Source organism: Panthera tigris, chromosome A1 (assembly GCF_018350195.1).
Source record: "Panthera tigris isolate Pti1 chromosome A1, P.tigris_Pti1_mat1.1, whole genome shotgun sequence".
Lineage (NCBI taxonomy): Eukaryota > Metazoa > Chordata > Mammalia > Carnivora > Felidae > Panthera > Panthera tigris.
The window spans coordinates 21,496,566-21,514,660 of record NC_056660.1 but is presented as its reverse complement, the minus strand read 5'-3'; the positions used below and the strand labels follow the sequence as shown (position 1 = coordinate 21,514,660).

The 18,095-nt window shown below is 38.3% G+C and overlaps 1 protein-coding gene and 1 long non-coding RNA gene across 2 annotated transcripts in view; one reads left to right on the top strand and one right to left on the bottom strand.

The window, feature by feature from the left end:
• The first annotated feature begins 60 nt into the window (after nt 1-60).
• Nucleotides 61-7,151, top strand: LOC122233406. Its single transcript, XR_006210957.1, has 2 exons — nt 61-199; nt 6,857-7,151. It is a non-coding gene; the product is annotated as an uncharacterized LOC122233406 (long non-coding RNA).
• A 60-nt stretch (nt 7,152-7,211) lies between these two features.
• The window catches only part of KPNA3 (karyopherin subunit alpha 3), a 105,364-nt gene continuing 94,480 nt past the window's right edge, over nt 7,212-18,095 (bottom strand). The window contains 7 exon segments of the mRNA XM_042965365.1: nt 7,212-9,927; nt 11,660-11,754; nt 13,868-14,030; nt 14,182-14,253; nt 14,350-14,454; nt 16,776-16,904; nt 17,865-17,996. Of these exon segments, the coding sequence (XP_042821299.1) occupies nt 9,829-9,927; nt 11,660-11,754; nt 13,868-14,030; nt 14,182-14,253; nt 14,350-14,454; nt 16,776-16,904; nt 17,865-17,996 (795 nt within the window). The 3' untranslated portion in view covers nt 7,212-9,828.

The following is an 18,095-nucleotide window of genomic DNA, read 5'->3' as shown; positions in this document are numbered from 1 at the left end:
GCCAAGAAGAGGCGGGGCGGGGCCGCCGGGGAGGGGCGGGGCCGCTCGGTCTGGGCGGGCGGGTGAACGGCTTCCCTTCCCGTCTGGCGTCCCGGCCACCCAGCTGCGCCTGGAGCGTTTCAGAAGAGTGAGGATCTTGCTCGCGCAGTCGCCCAACTGCCAGAACGAAACCTGTTCCCAGCCCAACACCAAGGGACTGGTAGTAGAGCCACATTTTCTGATGCGGTTTGATTTTCCACAAGGTTCAAAACCTTAAGCAACAAAGTGAAGTCCAAAATGTTAGAAATTTTGCCCATAGACTGGGAAGAATTTTAGGGAGGAAAGGGTCTAATTAGGATCGTGCAAGTCTTGCAGGAGAGGTGAGGGCCAAGGGCATTTTCAGCCACCAGCAGGCTTTTTAAAGCTGTTGTGGCTTACTCTGACCCTATTTTTTTTTTCTCTCTTCCAAGGCATTTTTAATTTTTTTCTCTAATTTATTTATTTTTTATAATTTACATCCTAGTTAGTTAGCATATGGTGCAATAATGGTTTCAGGAGTAGATTCCTTAAGCCGCTTACCCATTTAGCGCACCCCCCTTCCCACAACCCCTTCAGCAACCCTGTTTACTCTCTGTATTTAAGTGTCTTATGTTTTGTCCCCTCTCTGTTTTTACACCAATTTTGATTCCCTTATATTCATCTGTTTTGTACCTTGAAGTCCTCATGTGAGTGAAATCATATGATATTTGTCTTTCTCTGACTAATTTCGCTTACCCTCTAGTTCCCTCTAGTTCCCTCCACATAGTTGCAAATGGCAAGATTTCATTCTTTTTGATTGTCGAGTAATACTTCATTGTATGTATACCACATCTTCTTTATCCGTTCATCCATTGATGGACATTTGGGCTCTTTCCATACTTTGGAAAATACTATTGTTGGTAGTACTGCTATAAACATTGGGAAGCATGTGCCCCTTCAAAACAGCACACCCTTGGGTAAATACCTAGTAGTGCCATTGCTGGGTCATAGGGTAGTTCTATTTTTAATTTTTTGAGGAACCTCCAAACTGTTTTCCAGAGTGGCTGCACCAGCTTGCATTCCCACCAACAGTGCAAAAGAGATCCTCTTTCTCTGTATCTTTGCCAACATCTGTTGTTGCCTGAGTTGTTAATGTTAGCCATTCTGACAAGTATGAGGTGATATCTCATTGTGATTTTGATTTGTATTTCCCTGATGATGAGTGATGTTGAGCATTTTTTCATGGGTTGGTTGGCCATCTGGATGTCTTCTTTGGAAAAGTGCCTATTCATGCCTTTTGCCCATTTCTTCACTGGATTATTTGTTATTTGGGTGTTGAGTTTGATAAGTTCTCCATAGATTTTGGATACTAACCCTTTATCTGATATGTCATTTGCAAATATCTTCTCCCATTCCATTGGTTGCCTTTTAGTTTTGCTGATTTTTTCCTTCACTGTGCAGAAGCTTTAGCAGCAAAAGTATGGGGCAGAAGAGCAATAGGTCATATTGGCTTGACACTAGATTCTTTTAACATTATCTTATCTAACGTCACTACAATCCTAGGAGGTCAATGTTTTCCTAGTTAACAAATAGGAAAACAGCCTCATACAAAGTAACTTATCTAAGGACTCTCAGTGATAGCAGAAGCCAGAACCCATGACTGCATCTGAGGCCTTTGTGTTCTGACCCTGCACGCTGACTTCTTAGAAGGCAATTATAGCCCTCCTCTAATGAAGTGCCACTTTGTCCTGATCACATTAACCTTTTCTCTCTGCTTTTGCTAGCATCGTTTGCTTTTAACCTTCTCCCCTCTCCCTTCCTTAGGCCTCTGTTACTTAGAGACTTAGCACTGGAGAAAGGTGTCAGAGTTTAAAAAGACTGTAACTCCTGTTGACCAACCCTGTCTTTTCACTTTTGGATAGCCAGATAAAATGCAGATGACCAGATAAACTTGAGTTTCAGATTAAAAAAAAAAAATGTTTAAATACTTAAAGTATCACTAGGGTACTTACGCTAAAAAATTATTCTTGTTTTCAAAGAGGACATTATGCTCAGTGAGATAAGTCAGTCACAAAAACAGGACTAGTGTTATGATTTCATTTATATCTGGTATCTAAAGTAGTCATATTCCTAGATACAGAAAATAGAAGTTGCCAGAGGCTTGGGGGAGAATGAAAAAGGGGAGTTGTTTAATGGCTAGAGTTCGGTTTTGCAAGATGAAAAAGTTACGGAGTATGGTTGCACAAAGATGTGAATATACTTAGCACCACTGAACTGTAGACTTAAAAATGGTTAAGATGGTAGGGGCACCCGGGTGGCTCAGTCAGTTAAACATCCGACTTGGGCTCAGGTCACGATCTCGCGGTTTGTGGGTTCAAGCCCCGCATGGGGCTCTGTGCTGACAGTTCAGAGCCTGGAGGCTGCTTCAGATTCTGAGTCTCCCTCTGTCTCTGCCCCTCCCCCACTCAGACTCTGTCTCTCTTTCTCAAAAAAATGGTTAAGATGGTAAGTTTTATGTTGTGTGTATTTTACCACAATTTAAAAATATGATTTCTGGCACTGAGCACCTTTCTCCCCTAGTCATTCCTTGTATAATATTTCATATAGCAGCTAACACCAGATAAATTATCTAATTTATTTACACACTTATTGCTAGTCTCTTGCCACTAAAGTATAAGCTCCACACGGCCAGGGACTGTGTCTGGCTTGTTGACTGCAGGTATCCCTGGCACCTGTCAGAGTCTGGGATATAATAGCTGCTCAATTAAGTAAGTGCTGACTGAAGAAGAGAGTATGGTCCATCCTGTCACCTATGGTTTGGATTCTCTCTTGTAACTTAGAAAACTGAGATCACTCTTCTCATGTATATTCAGCAACTTTCTCAATTGGATTTCCCCTACCAATTTCCCCACTCATCCTCAGTGACCCTGACCTCCCCTTCAGAGCAAAATAAAAACCTGATCAATGTCTCCATACTGTGTCTCCACTCCTCAGTCCTTCCTAGTTTACACCCTCATTGCCTCAGTGATCCAGCTCTAAGGTGACTGGTGACCTCCCTTATCACTAACCCAAAGGACATTTCCTGTCCTTGCTTTACTTGACTTCTCAACAGCATCAGTGGGCACCAGAATCTCTTTTCCCTCCATTTTCTGAGGAAACACACAGCATTTTCTTTTTACCTCCCTATCCATACCTTCTGTTCCTTTTGCAAGCTCATCGTCCACTACATGCCCATTAACTCCACAGCACTGCCCTGAGCCCTGTTTTCCCTCCAAATGCTGGACCCAGGCAGTCTCATCCTCACCCCCTGCACTAAGAACCACCCAAACAGGCAGAGGGTTCAAATCTCTAGCTTAGCTCTCTCCTCTAAGCTCCAGACCAGTATTTCCAATTGCCCTACTTAACAGTCATTTAGATGTCTCAACATAACCCAAACTGAACTCATCACCCTCTGTTCGCTATGTCTGAGTGCTCCCTATCTTGTGTTAACTTCCACTCATCAGTTATTGCAACTCAGAAACCTAGAAATCATCCTTGACACTTCCTGCTCCCCAAACTCCAGATCTAAGGCATCACCAACTCCTGTCTATTTTAGCTGCTGAGTATCTCTTGATCCCATCCACTTCATGGACCAAGTTGTTGAGCCTCTCTTGCCTCAGCGCTTCACACTCACTAATGTGACCTCTACACATCACTAACCCCGAGTACGTTTCCTGTCCTTACCTTACTAGGCAATGATTATTACACACGATTCTTCTGTCATCACTCTGTAATGATAATGTGTAATAATAACGATAATGAGTAGTGATTTCCCATTTCTCTTATAATGACTTACCAGCTGTCGGGACTGGCCCCTACCTATCTCTTTAGCCTCTCCCATGCCCCTAGTAATCCTGCTCCCCATCCTTATTTTTGTTCTAGTTATACCTGCTTTCTTTCACTCCCTTTAACTCGCCATGGTGCTTCCTATATGCCTGAAGACATTGAAAGGACACATAGAAATACAGTCTGATGAGGAAAAACTGGGCTGAAATTGGAAATATGGCACTTACACATTTTTTTAAAGTTTACTTATTTTGAGAGAGAGAAAGAGCATGAGCAGGTGGGGGTGCAGAGGGGGAGAGAGAGAAACCTAAGCAGGCTCTGTGCTGTCAGTGCAGAGCCCAACGTGGGGCTCGATCTCACGACTGTGAGATCATGACCTGAGTTGAAATCAAGAGTTGGACACTTAACTGAATGAGCCACCCAGGTGCCCCAGCACTTACAAATTCTTATATTTAGGTTTGGAAGTATAAATGCCAACCTACTGAGTCAAAGAGAGCTGATGACAAGGGGAGCTGAGGCTGTTACTTGATGATGTCTAATTATGATGAAGCTGGCAAAATAGAGAATATCTCCACAATAATAGAATTAAGTATCCAGGGGCACCTGGGTGTCTCTGTCAGTTGAGCGTCAGACTCTTGAGTTCAGCTCAGGTCATGATCTTGCGGTTTGTGAGTTCAAGTCCCGCCTCAGCTCTGTGCTAATGGTGTGGACCCTGCTTGGGATTCTGTCTCTCCTTCTCTCTGCTCTTCTGCTTGTGCTCTCTCTCTCTCTCAAAATAAATAAACTCAAAAAAATTTAGAATAGAATTGAGTGTCCAGATAATGGAATGTTCCTATTCCACTGTACCCACAAACTAGTCACATCACACTGTATTATTGGGGTCTTTGGGATGCACCATGTGACAGGAACCAGTTCCCAGAGTGGCTCTGTAAGCTGTTGCTTGAAATGCATGGGGTGTTCAGGTTGAGGAAGGCAACTGTTGAGAGCAGAGCTGCCTCTTCTGCTAACTAGGAATAACAGAAAGTTTATTTATAAAGATGGTCATTTACGAGAGGCGCCTTTGGTTCAGTATTCAGAAAAGAGTTGGTAACAAGTAATGCTACTCGACAGAGTAGACAGGCTCGCTTAGTGTTTCATCATTGCTTCTCCAACTCTCCGATTCCTACTCTTGACGGAATGTTTCCATAAAATGGCCTGCCTCAAAAATCTGATTTTATCTTTAAAACGTTATGCAAAATGTGTCCTTCACTCTGTAACGCTTAGGCTTGTATTACCATAAAACTGCTCTACTTATCATCAAATAAAACTGCTGTCCCGTGAAGATATGCCTTGTTTGTCTTATGCAATCACACATTACCTGGCAGAAGGCCACATTTATTTGGGCACCAGAGTTTGAAAAAAGAGATTTACTCGGGAAGGTAGATAGCAGTTTTGTTAGGGTATGGAAGAGGGATGTTGTAGAAGTTCCCTGCAGGGAATACATCCTTTGTAGCATGACTCAACGATAGTTCCACTGCTTTGATCATTTTTAATAAACTTGTAAGCTTCCTGATGGGGCCAGTCTCTCACAATGCTTCAAAGAAATGCTTTTCAGAATTATGTATGCTGTGATTTTCTGGTCCAACCTCAGCTTTCCTAGAGGACTTAACTATCTCAACTAAAAATGTCTGAAAAACACTGCTACAGAGCAGTGTTGAGAAAACTGTGGGCAATCAACACATTTGCTTATTTCACACACCTTGTTTTTTTAGCCACAGGATAAATTCAAGGTTAGTAGTTCCTCCATCTTCCCATTTCTCTCCTAAGTCCTTTGCAACAGATGGGGCTTAGTATTACCAGGAGTTCCTACAGATGGGTGACAGTGCTGACTCTGATCTCTCCTAAAATGGAGAATGAAGAAAAGGCATGTATTTGTCTCCCCATCTGACACACCTGAGCAAAGTCTAGGACTGTTTATACAACAAAAAGCATGCTTTAGGCTGTCTCCCTTGAATGGGGAAGTTTTCTACATTATTTCTACATTAATTTAGAGCAGTGGTTTGCACCTGGGCAAATTTGGCCTCCAGGGAACATGCGGCCATTCCTGGAGGCACTTTTGGTTGTCATGACTGGGTAGTATAGAGGTACTTAGTGGGTAGAGCCTAAAGATGCTGGTAAACATCCTGTAACGCACAGGACAGCCCCCAATAGAGCATTAGCCAACCTACGATGTCAATACTGCAGGGTTTGAGAAACCCTAATTTAGGTCAAAGTGAGTGAGTGAGGGGTTTCATGGGCAAATAAGGAGGCTAAGGAGGTGAACAGGCTACATTCTCACGTCCCTTTCCCCAAACACTTCCTTTCAGTATAGTACTGAGCGCCATCTATACATCTAGGTAGATAAACACATACACCCCTATTGCGATACAGACGTTTTTGAGAATCATTCTACCACTGATTTTTAGCTATGTAACGAAGTACAAAATTTATACAAAGAGTTCCCCTAGACATACGAGTGGTGGGTTACACAGAGCACTCGCTGGGTTATAGACCTTAAGACTTACAGCCTAATGTACAGAAATTATATTTCCTTTCTCTGAATAGATTAAGATCCCCCAGTACAACTAGCGTCAACAAAAATTCATAACCATCACTGTAAGACAACTGACATTCATGAATTTTCACTTGCAATAATTAAATGATGAATCCCCGAAAAAGGACAACTGTTCTGAAGGAAATCTTGGCACGGTTACATAGAAGTACTATCACATTTATTTACTTGTACACTGACTTCTTTCAAAAATAATTTGAAGTGGCATTATACTAAAGTAAAAATATTTGTATACTCAAAAGTTCGGTTGCTCTTTTTTTGTTCTTTTAATTAATCCAAGATTTCACTTAGAGCCACCACCTTGATCTCACAGGTTAAATTTTTCCAGTTTACTTCAATTACTATCTTCCACAGTTACTTGTTTTCAAGGATTAGACAGGCCATAAAGTGTGATTTTGTCGTTGTGGTTTCACGAGAGTCACAAGCACACCATTTCCTCACCAGGCCTTTCTAAGTCATGGTATTTGAACCCGAGGTATGCGCAGAGAACGCCACAGGACGATGATGAAAGCAGAGGCTCGAGGGACGCCAAGCACTGCCGGGGACACCAGAAGCCAGGCAGAGACAAAGAGGGGCCTCCCGAGAGCCCACAGACACAGCGCGTCGCGTCGCACCCGGCAGCTTGATTTCCGACTTCCGGCCTCCGAAACTGTGCAACCATAGGTTTCTCTTGTTTTAAGCCACCTGTTCTGCTGTACCGTGTGGAAGCTCTGGAAATTAATAAAGATTTAGGTATTTCTTATTTGTCATAAAATACTCTTAAATCGAGCACTGCTATTGTCCTAGTTTGTTAGAGTGGAAGAGAGATATTAAAATACAACGAAAGAGTAATTCATGATTTGCCTCCACTGTGGTTGATGTTTGAAAAATAGTTCCAAATTTAAATTTAACCACGCAGAAAACAAAACTAGGAAATTAAGAAACTTTTAGAAATAAGTTCTTCAATGTTTTATCGGATTTGATAGCAGCTTTTTTTTATTGGTTACAAAACCTAAGCCCATATACAAAATTAGGAACACATTTAGATGCCTCTTTTGAAAGAACGTTTTAGTCTTTTTTAACTGAGTTTAAAAAAAATAAAAACAATGCAATTTTCAACACTGTTCTGAAAACTTAAAAGTGCAGCAATATACTTAGTTTCCTTTGTCTAAGAAATGGTGCAATTCCAATTCCAAACTGATAAGGTCACAACAAATTGAATCAAGCAAATGCATACATATGTCTGCACTACTTGATGCTAATGTTCACTTATGTTAGTTTGCACTTAAAACACAAGAGGAAATCGGAATCGGCACAGTAGAGGCCTGATTTAATCTCAATGTGTGCAAAATTTAAAAGGTAACTGTCAGTAAGTAGGATGGAGAGTCCAGAAGAAACTAAACCAGGAGGGGTACAATTCACAATATCAAGAAGATTTGGACTTTAAGGGTTTCACCGAAGTTTGTGACCTTAATTGGCTTTGACTTTGTTATTCCTACTTTTAGTGAACACCACACAGTTTCAAAAATTTAGACTACAGTGTCTGAACAGGATGCAGTTACCATATGAAGCTTTAACTCAAAATTTGGATAAAGAAAAAAAGGCACAATGAACTTCAACTCAATTTTATGTGCACAAGAGTTGAAAAATCTGAGCCACCTTAAAGAGAAATTGATTCTAAAATTTATAAAACCTATAAATAATCAGAGGCCAAACCACTATATTAAAACAGATTCTCTAGCAAGTAAAAATCTTGCAGTTTAAACATACGCTTGTATCCATTTTGGATACAAGACAAAACTCACTCTTTAAAGTGGCTCCACCTTGGCAGATACATGTATTTGTAATGAATGCACACCTGCTATGTGTTGTTTATCAGTGAAAACACCCCAGCTGATTCACAAAGCTCTGATGGCATCGGTCTCATCTTCATCACAGTAAATACACCCCCATCGGATAACTACGTTAGTTTAGATTTTCTATCCCTTCACATCAACGCATTGGGAAATTATACCCAGTAAACAATAGCAACAAAACCATTTCTGTGACAGCACAAATCATTCAGTTTAAACATTTTCAAATCCATATTCTTTCATTAATAACTGGGTCAGATGACAATTTACCAAAAGCAATGACTTTACATAGTAATACCAGATTTTGCTTCAAGATCACTGCAAATCAGGTTTATGTCAAATAACTGCAGATTATTCCTCTACACAGATCCTTGACTGAATCTTTTAATATGTGAATATGCTTTTAGAGTAGGATCTGAATTAACTTTCCCAATACTCAAAGAATGAAGTTGTATAACACTTCTAAATAGTTGCTGGTTTGTTGCCAACCACATTATCAAAAGCACTGGTTACTAAGTAAAAAATATTTTAAGACTAAATTACAGTAAACATGAAGGCTCCACAGTTTAAACCCAATATAAATCAACCATATCCAATTATCAATTTAAAACAAAAAATATTAACTCCTGAAAGCTGAAAGCAAGATTTTTTTTTTTTTTTAAACATCACCAATCGGTACGTTAGACCTTTGCTTTTTGTTGTTGTTTTTTATTTGTTTTTTCTTTGTAGTCAGGGACTCTTGCTTTCAACTTAAACAGAAGTTCAAGTCCGTAACAGGTTGCAGCTCAGGTAAAATACCATGCACAGCATTTGATTACTTCAAAACAGCAGGAACACACAGGCTGAAGTGAGTGGTCAAATAGGGCTTGCTGTTCTCAAAAATTAGGTATAATGGCGAAAGCATTACCATCCATAGCGAAAGTTCTTCCTCCAACCCTGGCTTCTGAGGCAGATAATAAACACATCAATTACTGGTAGATGAAGCACAGTTTTTTAAAACTTAACTGTTTAATCGATAACCAAGTTTCTTTTTTTAAGTTCCTTTTTTTGTGTGTCAGTTCCACCAATGAAAATCATTTGGCTTGTACTTTAAAATCTATTCTTCCACATAAAGAATATGAAAATATGTTTGTGGAGGACAATGATGGAGGCTCAGATCAGACTGCACCTCTTTAAAGTCTTCCAACGTGTATATGCATCATACCGAAGTGTCTTGATCCACAGCGCACCATTTTCCAAAGGAGTATCAAGTGGGCAGCTGACATGCCACCACTATGGAATATTCTAAACTGGAACTGCAGTTGTCAGCGTGTGGCACCAGGGAACAGGGAAAAATAGGGTAGTCGAGATTGTTAAGGAGAATTCTAAAACAGTTTAGGAAATCATGCATATGCATTTACAGTCCATGTGATAGTAACTTTTGGCAACTGCAAAGTGACTGAGACATGGCTTGCTTTTAGAAGCATCAAAACGAAGAGGCATGTGTGTTTTGGAGCCTTTTGTTGTTGTTCTTCTTCTTGTCATTTGGTAGCCATCTGGTGGTGCTTCGTATTGAATTGGGGAAGATGCTGCACTCAACTGAACTTAAAAATTAAATTCTTTTGTTTGAAGGTTGGCTGTTGGGTCAAAATTGTAAGTACCTCCTTGTGTTGCTTCAGGAATCAGGCTAGGATCTTCATCAATCTATAAAAAGCAAAACAAAAAAAAGGCCTTTGTTAAGATACTACTTGTTATGATATAAGCAGATCTTACTTCTTACGAGAGAATTCTGTACGGATGTTGTAATCGTTCTATATGATGTTTTAATCGATAAATTAAAATATTTAAGTAAATCAGTAACATTAAGAAACTTAACAATTTAATTAAAATGAACACACATTTCAAAATTGTTTTAAGTTCTTTTCTTTTTTTTTTTTTTAACCCCCTCCCCTGTCCCTGCCCCATTCTTAAGTTTCTGTATCTGTAGATTTATTTTACCTATTTGAATACACGTACTTTCTTTCGTTTTGTGATGTTTATTTTGAGAGAGAGATCACGTGTGTGGATGAGCTGGGAAGGGGCAGAGAGGGAAGAGAAAGAATCCCAAGCAGGCTCCGCACTGTCAGCACAGAGCTTGATGCGGGGCTTGAACTCACGAACCATGAGATCATGACCTGAACCAAAATCAAGAGTTGGCTGCCCAACTGACTGAGCTACCCAGGTGCCCCTGAACACACATCATTTCTGTAACTGCAGTTGACCCTTGAACAACACGAGCTAGGGGCACCAACCCCCCACCCCCTGCAGAGTAAAAAATCTGAGTACAACTTCTGACTCCCAAAAACTTTACTAATAACTTACCATTGACTGGAAGCCTTACCAATTACATAAACAGTTGATTAGCACATATTTTGTATGTCATACGTATTATATACTGTATTATTACAATGAAGTAAGCTAGAGAAATGAAAATGTTACTAAGAAAATCATAAGGAAGAGAAAATACATTTATAGTACTATACCGTATTGAAAAAAATCTGCATATAAGTGGACCCATGTGGTTCAAACCCTTGTTCAAGAGTCAACTGTACTATTTTTTCCCATTTAACAGATTACAAATATAACAAAAAGTGGGTTTTTGTTTGTTTGTTTGTTTATTTATTTATTTATTGTTAAGTAATCTCTATACCCAATGTGGGGCTCAAGCTCCTAAGCCCAAGACCAAGAGTCACATGCTTTACACCGACTAAGCCAGCCAGGTATCTCTCAAAGAACTGTTTTTACATTTTTTACCTTATAATGAAGTTTCAAACATAGTATTTAAAAACACTGATTGAGGGGTGCTTGGGTGGCTCAGTAGGTTAAGCATCCAACTCTCAATTTTGGTTCAGGTCATGGTCTCACAAATTTGCGAGACTAAGATCCGTTGGGATTCTCTCTCTCTCCCCCTCCCCTGCTCTCTCAAAATAAAAAAACTTAAAAAAAAAAATAAAAGAAAAAAATAAAAGAAACTGATTGATGGAAAACAATCATTAATTTTTTAAAATTTAGATTATTAAAAATAAGTGGAAAATGCCACCTCAAAAGTATCTGATAGAAATAGAGGAGTGTCTGGGTGGCTCGGTTGGTTGAGCAACCAACTCTTGATTTCAGCTCAGGTCATGATCTCACGGTTCATCAGTTCAAACCCTGCACTGGGCTCTGCGCATCGGATGGTGCAGAGCCTGCTTGGGATTCTCTGTGTCCCACTCTCTCTCTGCCCCTCCTCAGTTTGCGCATGTGCTCACATTCTCTCTCTCTCAAAAATAAACAAAAAAAACAACCAAATACAGTATATACTTGTCATATTAATGATACAAAAAATTCTTAGTGAACTTAACAGTATATGTAGGTTTTAACGTACATGTAGGCATACCATACTTTAATGGATACTTACATCATCACCAGAGAAATATTGATCTATGATTTCAAATGCTAATTTATATATGTCTTCATTTTCATGTTGCTGTAAAACTTCGATTTTCTCCAAACCTGATAAAAACAAAAAATCAAATAATCAAGTGGACATGAATAAAAACTGTGTTCATTCTAGTCATGGAAAATCCTAAAGAACTCACAACACCCTCCCACCACACCCCGAAAATGACAGTTTGTCTAAAATACAGATAAAACTCTGAGCTGCTCTGATTGGAGGACCAGCATCCCACTAATTTCTTCCTCTCTAGAAACCCTTGACCCCAAGGATTATCTGGTATCTGAGGCAGACAGTTTAAAAAACACCTAAATACTCCATCTGACAGATGAGGAAGCTATCGTATAGAGATGTAAAGGGGTTTATTTTAGGTTGAGTGGCAAGTTAGTGACAGAACTTGAACTGAGATCTCCCCAGGCTGCTTTAGTGGAATCATACTATCTCATATAGTAATTTTTATCTTTCCTTTTGTTTTCAAAATGCTATTACTTTTCTATAACAACAAAAACATGTTTTCAGAAACTTCATGATTAACTGATATAAATAGAAGACAAAGCTTTAAATTTTGAAATAATTTCTTTGAAGAAAAAAACAAAGAGGGTGCTTATATTGTATAGCCACAATGAAATTGAAAAATAAGTTTTCAGAATTGTAGAATGTCTTCATTTACATTCCCAATATATTTACTCCATGCATCAGATGCACAAGTCTATAAATTTAAATCCTTAACAATATTCTTCCTTGAAATATCTTTTTAGCTAGGTTATTTTGAAATAGTTGCATTTTTTTTCTTTTTAACAGCAATATAAAAAACCAGAAAAATGGGAATGTAAGTGTCACAGATAATGGATGTAAAGTTCTTTACAAAATTATAAAATATTAAGTAAACGTGTATCCTAATTGTGAGTATACTTCCCAGAGACCGAAGCAACTATATTGATTAAAGCTGAAGAATAACAATTCTGCAGCTCAAACTTTCTGGGGTAAGTTCTGAATTAGACTACAATGCTAATTTCAAATTATCTCAAAATATCTTAAAACCAGAATGAGCAGTGAATTAAGAGTATGAAGATCTACTTCCATGGCCATAGACAAAACTTAACATCTCTAGGATAATTTCTTCTTGTTATTAAGAAGATACTTCCAGTCTGAATATTTTATTTTATTTTATTTTATTTTATTTTATTTTATTTATTTATTTTTTTTAATGTTCATTCATTTTTGAGACAGAGAGAGACAGAGCATGAATGGGGGAAGGTCAGAGAGAGATGGAGACACAGAATCTGAAACAGTCTCCAGGCTCTGAGCTGTCAGCACAGAGCCCGACACGGGGCTCGAACTCACGGACCGCGAGATCATGACCTGACTGAAGTCAGCTGCTTAACCAACTGAGTCACCCAGGCGCCCCCAGTCTGAATATTTTATGATGTGACTACATTTACTTTCTCTTAAAAAAAAAAAAAAATTAAAGGGGCAATATAACTATACATAATAGTCAATAAAATATACAAAATAAAACAAGACAATAGAATAAATTAAGGTTTGGGCAACTTAGTACATATTGAACAGGTATCCTTAAAATATGCCTCATATATCATTATCAGAGAAATATTTAATATTTCAAATAAGTTTTTCATTAAAATTTCAAAGTAACTTCTGTGGTAATAACTTCAGCAGACAGCTCTAGCAATCACAAGACTGAAATACCTAGATGACTCCAAAATCATTAACCTTTCCAACAACATGGAATAGTATTTCACAAAGTAAGGTCTATAGAATCACGTATCAGGTATAATGTGAAGAAAGTGTTTCACTGTCAAGGATTCTAAGAAATTCTGGATTAAATAAAGCTTATAACTTTCTCTATCATAGCAGTTCCCAAGCTTTTGCTCTCGCGCACTGTGACTTCAAGAGGAGTGTTCATGTTACCTAAAAAGCAATGTGACCCTCTGGGAAGGTCACAGAATGACCTTCACAACCAGTTTTCCCCAAGTATGGACTGCTGCCTGCTGGAAAACCCTCATGTAATGCTAACTGGTGAATACAGGACAGCAGCATACTTTGATGATGGAGCAGCGTTTCCTGACAGTTTTCTTTCTACTTAGTTGCCTTGAAAGGAACTGATCTTTCAGCATTCCACTGCTCAACTATTTTTCTTCAATGCACTCTTACCTCCACATTCTTCTATTATTTCAGCTATTGTGCTTGCTTCATCACCAGCCATGATCAGAATGTTTTTCAGACCATCTAGAACCACCTGAACAACTTGAGAATCTTTTACAGACAGTAAATTACAGAATGGTGGTATTACATTCTGCTGTACAAGGTACTCAACCTAGGCAACAAGAGAAAAATGTTTATTTATATAATTATCTTTTACCCAAAAAGAACACACTACAGGGCTTATGAACAACCAGCAGCTCCTACACATAAAAGAGTAGTGTACTTTCCAACATTAACAATCCTAACAGTTTTTCCAAACTTACTTGATCTTTTCTGCCACTTATCGTTAAGTTGCTAATTGCCCAGGCAGCTTCTTTTTGTGTTCCAAAGTCTCCCTGAAGGTTAAAAAAGAAATGATTGTATGAGTTCTTTATTAAAAAATCTTGGTTATAATATGTTAATGTACACGATAAACTCACAATATAACTGACCTTAGCAAGCTGATGAATAATCATAGGAATTAACCCGGCGTCTATTACAGCTTGAACTTGTTGCTGGTTGCCTGCTGTTATGTTGGAAAGGAACCATACTGCTTCCTATAATTGAACAAAATACAGCGTACCTTTGTTTGAAAGATTAGTTTTAATGCATTTATATTTTTATGTAGTTTACATAAACTATAACAAAATCACTTGAGTTGCATTAGGGAAATGCATCTAAAAAGCAATGAGATGGCACAGAATGTCTCATTTTAAACACGTTATAAGGAAACTTCCATCCATAACATGTGGGCCCACTAACCTTGCATTGATCCACCCAATAAAATATATGCCTACATCAGCCAGGAACTACTTTATTTTATTTATTTTTTAATGTTTATTTATTTATTTTGAGAGAGAGTGAGAATCCCAAGCAGGCTCTGTGCTGTCAGCACACAGCCCAACACGGGGCTTGGTCATACAAACTGTGAGATCATAACTTGAGCCAAAATCAAGAGTCAGATCCTTAATCAAGCCACCCAGATGTCCCCAGGCACTACTGTAGACAATGGTAATATAGCAGTGAACAAAACAGACAAAAAAATCTTTACTCGTGCAGCTTACATTTTTTGGTGCTTAAGCTCCCTCTAAAAGATAAAGATATAAATAAATAAGAGACTCAATTTCCTAAAAGTTTGTTAAAACTACTTCTAAGAAAGGAGAATTGCTTTCCTGTAAAAATATTTACTTGCAAGATATATTTAGAAATTAAGTGTCCAATTAGTCTGGGATGGGTCTATATAAAAAATTTTACTGTAACCTTTAAGGATTTACAAGTCACAAACACGCAGGTCTACTGGAGTTTTAGGGTCAAGTGCGGTCTCTTCTTCCTCTTCTACAGTGAAAAGAGTTAACTGTAAATTTATTTTGCCCAACTGCGGGAAGAGGTTAACAGCTGGTAAGTCAGTGTTCACTCTACCATTCTTACAAATTTCTTGTAGGTTTGAAACGTTTTAAACTAATATGCTGAGGGAATAAACCCAGCAGTTTGATAGTAGTTTGATTCTACCTTGAGGGTCCCATGATGATCCCAAGTCCAAATAACACAAATGCTCAAGGTGAAAAACTTCTAAGGAGACTAAATGGCTGCTGAGGCTGAGTAAACATCTATGTGAACCCTTTGTCCCCCATGATACCTTCACTCAGAGCATATTGATCACATGCCAGAACTTCTCTACACCCACTTCTGTCCGGCTTCCTCACTTCTCAGCTCTGTTTCCAATTATGGAATACATTTAGCTATAAAAATCCCAAATTATTGAAATTTCTACAGTAAAAATAACTGGCCCAGAGGCTAAAAGACTCTGGCTTCTTTCCCTTCATTGGAGCAAATGCATTCATAAAATGCACTTTTTCGACAACATACTTTTCTGTAACAATCCAACTGTCAAATTATAGTTGAGCAACTATATAAATACAGCTATGACAGAGAAGAAATGATCAGTTCTGCTGGTTTGGGGGATGGTGACATTGCAGGCAGATAAAACTACATTAAACTAAATGTGAATCAAATCCATGAGACATCATTTCACACCTACTAGAGTGGCTATAATAATTTAAAAAAAGGAACTGGAACCCTCATACAGTGCTTGTGGGAACGTAAAGTGGTACAGCCACTATGGAAAACAATTTGGCAGCTCCTCAAACAGCTAAACACAGAATTACCATATGACTGGGCAGTTCTACTCCTAGATATATGCCCAAAGGAACTGAAAGCAGGGACTCAAATAGACATCTGCATGCCGATGTTCACTGCAACATTATTCACAACAGCCAACCAGTAGAAAAACTCCAAGTGTCCACCAACAAATGACTGGATAAACAAAATGTGGTATATATGTACTATGGAATATTTATTCAGCTATAAAAAGAAATGAAGTTCTGACACATGCTCCAACATGGATGAACCTTAAATATTGTATGCAATGTGAAATAAGGCAGATACAAAGAGACTGAAGTACTTAAGTATATTTAACAATTAATAATAAGTTTGTATCTAAAGTTGAAACTTTAAAAAAGACTTTTTTGATCCTTCAATTTAGGCACTGCATCTTTTGGTCCAATCTAATTTCATAGGGAGATTAAATTATGATCTGTTTATAAAAGATACCAGCCATCCAGCGAGAGATTTTGTATGGATGCTCACTTCATGGCTACTAATTTACCGATCCTTGCTACTGCCCAATTTATTTAAATAAAAAACACTGGTTATAACAAAATAACACTTGTAACAAAGTAACTGCAGAGGTGATCTGAAATAATTCTCATAACTACAGTGCTTGTGAAGAAAATTATGATCAAACAAACAGCAGCAGAAAACAAGGGGACAGTTTATACAGACAGAAAGAAATGCACCAATGAGCTATTATGTGCCTTACCTTATTTATCTTCTCTTTGGGGTGTGATAAGAGATTGGGGAAGTGTGACAGGACATCACAGTTGAGAACAACCTGGGTCTGCTCATCGGTGCCAGTCACTATGTTGCCAACTGCTCTGAGTGCTGCTGTCTGGGGTGGGGATAAAATACTTTCTATACATTTATTTGTTTATGAGGAAACTGACTCTATATTTTTCATAATCCTGAGAAAACGTAAAAATCCAAGGGGTGAATGATTAGCACTTACTGTATTCTTAGGCAAAGTACTATGTAGAACTGAGAGGCAATTTTGAATTTTAAACAATAGTCATAAAAAATGGAGCTACGCAGAAAAATGTGTGAAAAACTATCGAAAAAATTTTTCAAAAAATTAAAAAAAAAGAAAAATTAACAGGTAAAGGTTCATTTTAACAGCAGCTATTTCTAATCTATTACTAAATGAATAGCACAGAAATATTTTAATAAAGGCCTGAAATGGGCACACATTTCCATCTAGAAAGTCACTTTGGTAGAAGTGGAATAAACATCTATCAGCCACCCACACCTAACTAAAGTGAGGAGAAATGAGAGAGGAAAAAAATGCAGTTAGGATGCTGTTCTAATTATCTGGACAGAAAAAAAAGAGTCTTGAACTAAATCAGTGGCTCTAGATACTTAAGGAGTAGACAGATTCATAAGCTATATCATAAGAGTTAACACAACTTTGTAATGGAGGGGAAAAGAAAGGAGGAATCAAGGTTTGAAGCTTGGACCATGTGGTCTACTGAAAGGAGAGGAGCAGGTTTGTGGAGCAGGTTTGTGGAAGAACACGATACACTTTTTGTCTGGTTAAAATGGCAATAGAATGCTTTAAAGGAGTTCTCAGAGGAGGCGTCTAAGGGCTCAAGGACAACTGGGTAGTAGGAGTCTGAAACTGTGAAGAATCTGGGTGAGATAAAGATTTGGAGACCAACAAAATCAGGTTCAGTAAAACAGAGGAGAAATATGGAAGATATGTACATATTGACCGAACTGAACCCTGGTTGTTCAAGTTAACAGGTTATAGCAAACACAATTTTAAACAAGTTAGAAAAAATGTTTAAATACTTACTTGGACTTTCACTTCCTGGTGGCTCAAAAGGGGCACAAGAAATGGCACAACCCCTGAATCAATAACCATCTGTATCTGCTCATTACCTCCATCTGTCAGGTATGACAGAGCCCAAACAGTATCTACGAGAATCTACAGGAAGTAAAAAAGAATTACAATTCAGTTATTTTTTTGAATGCTTAAAATACATAACTCAGAGGTGGTAACGTAAAAAGTAATTAAACTATGTTT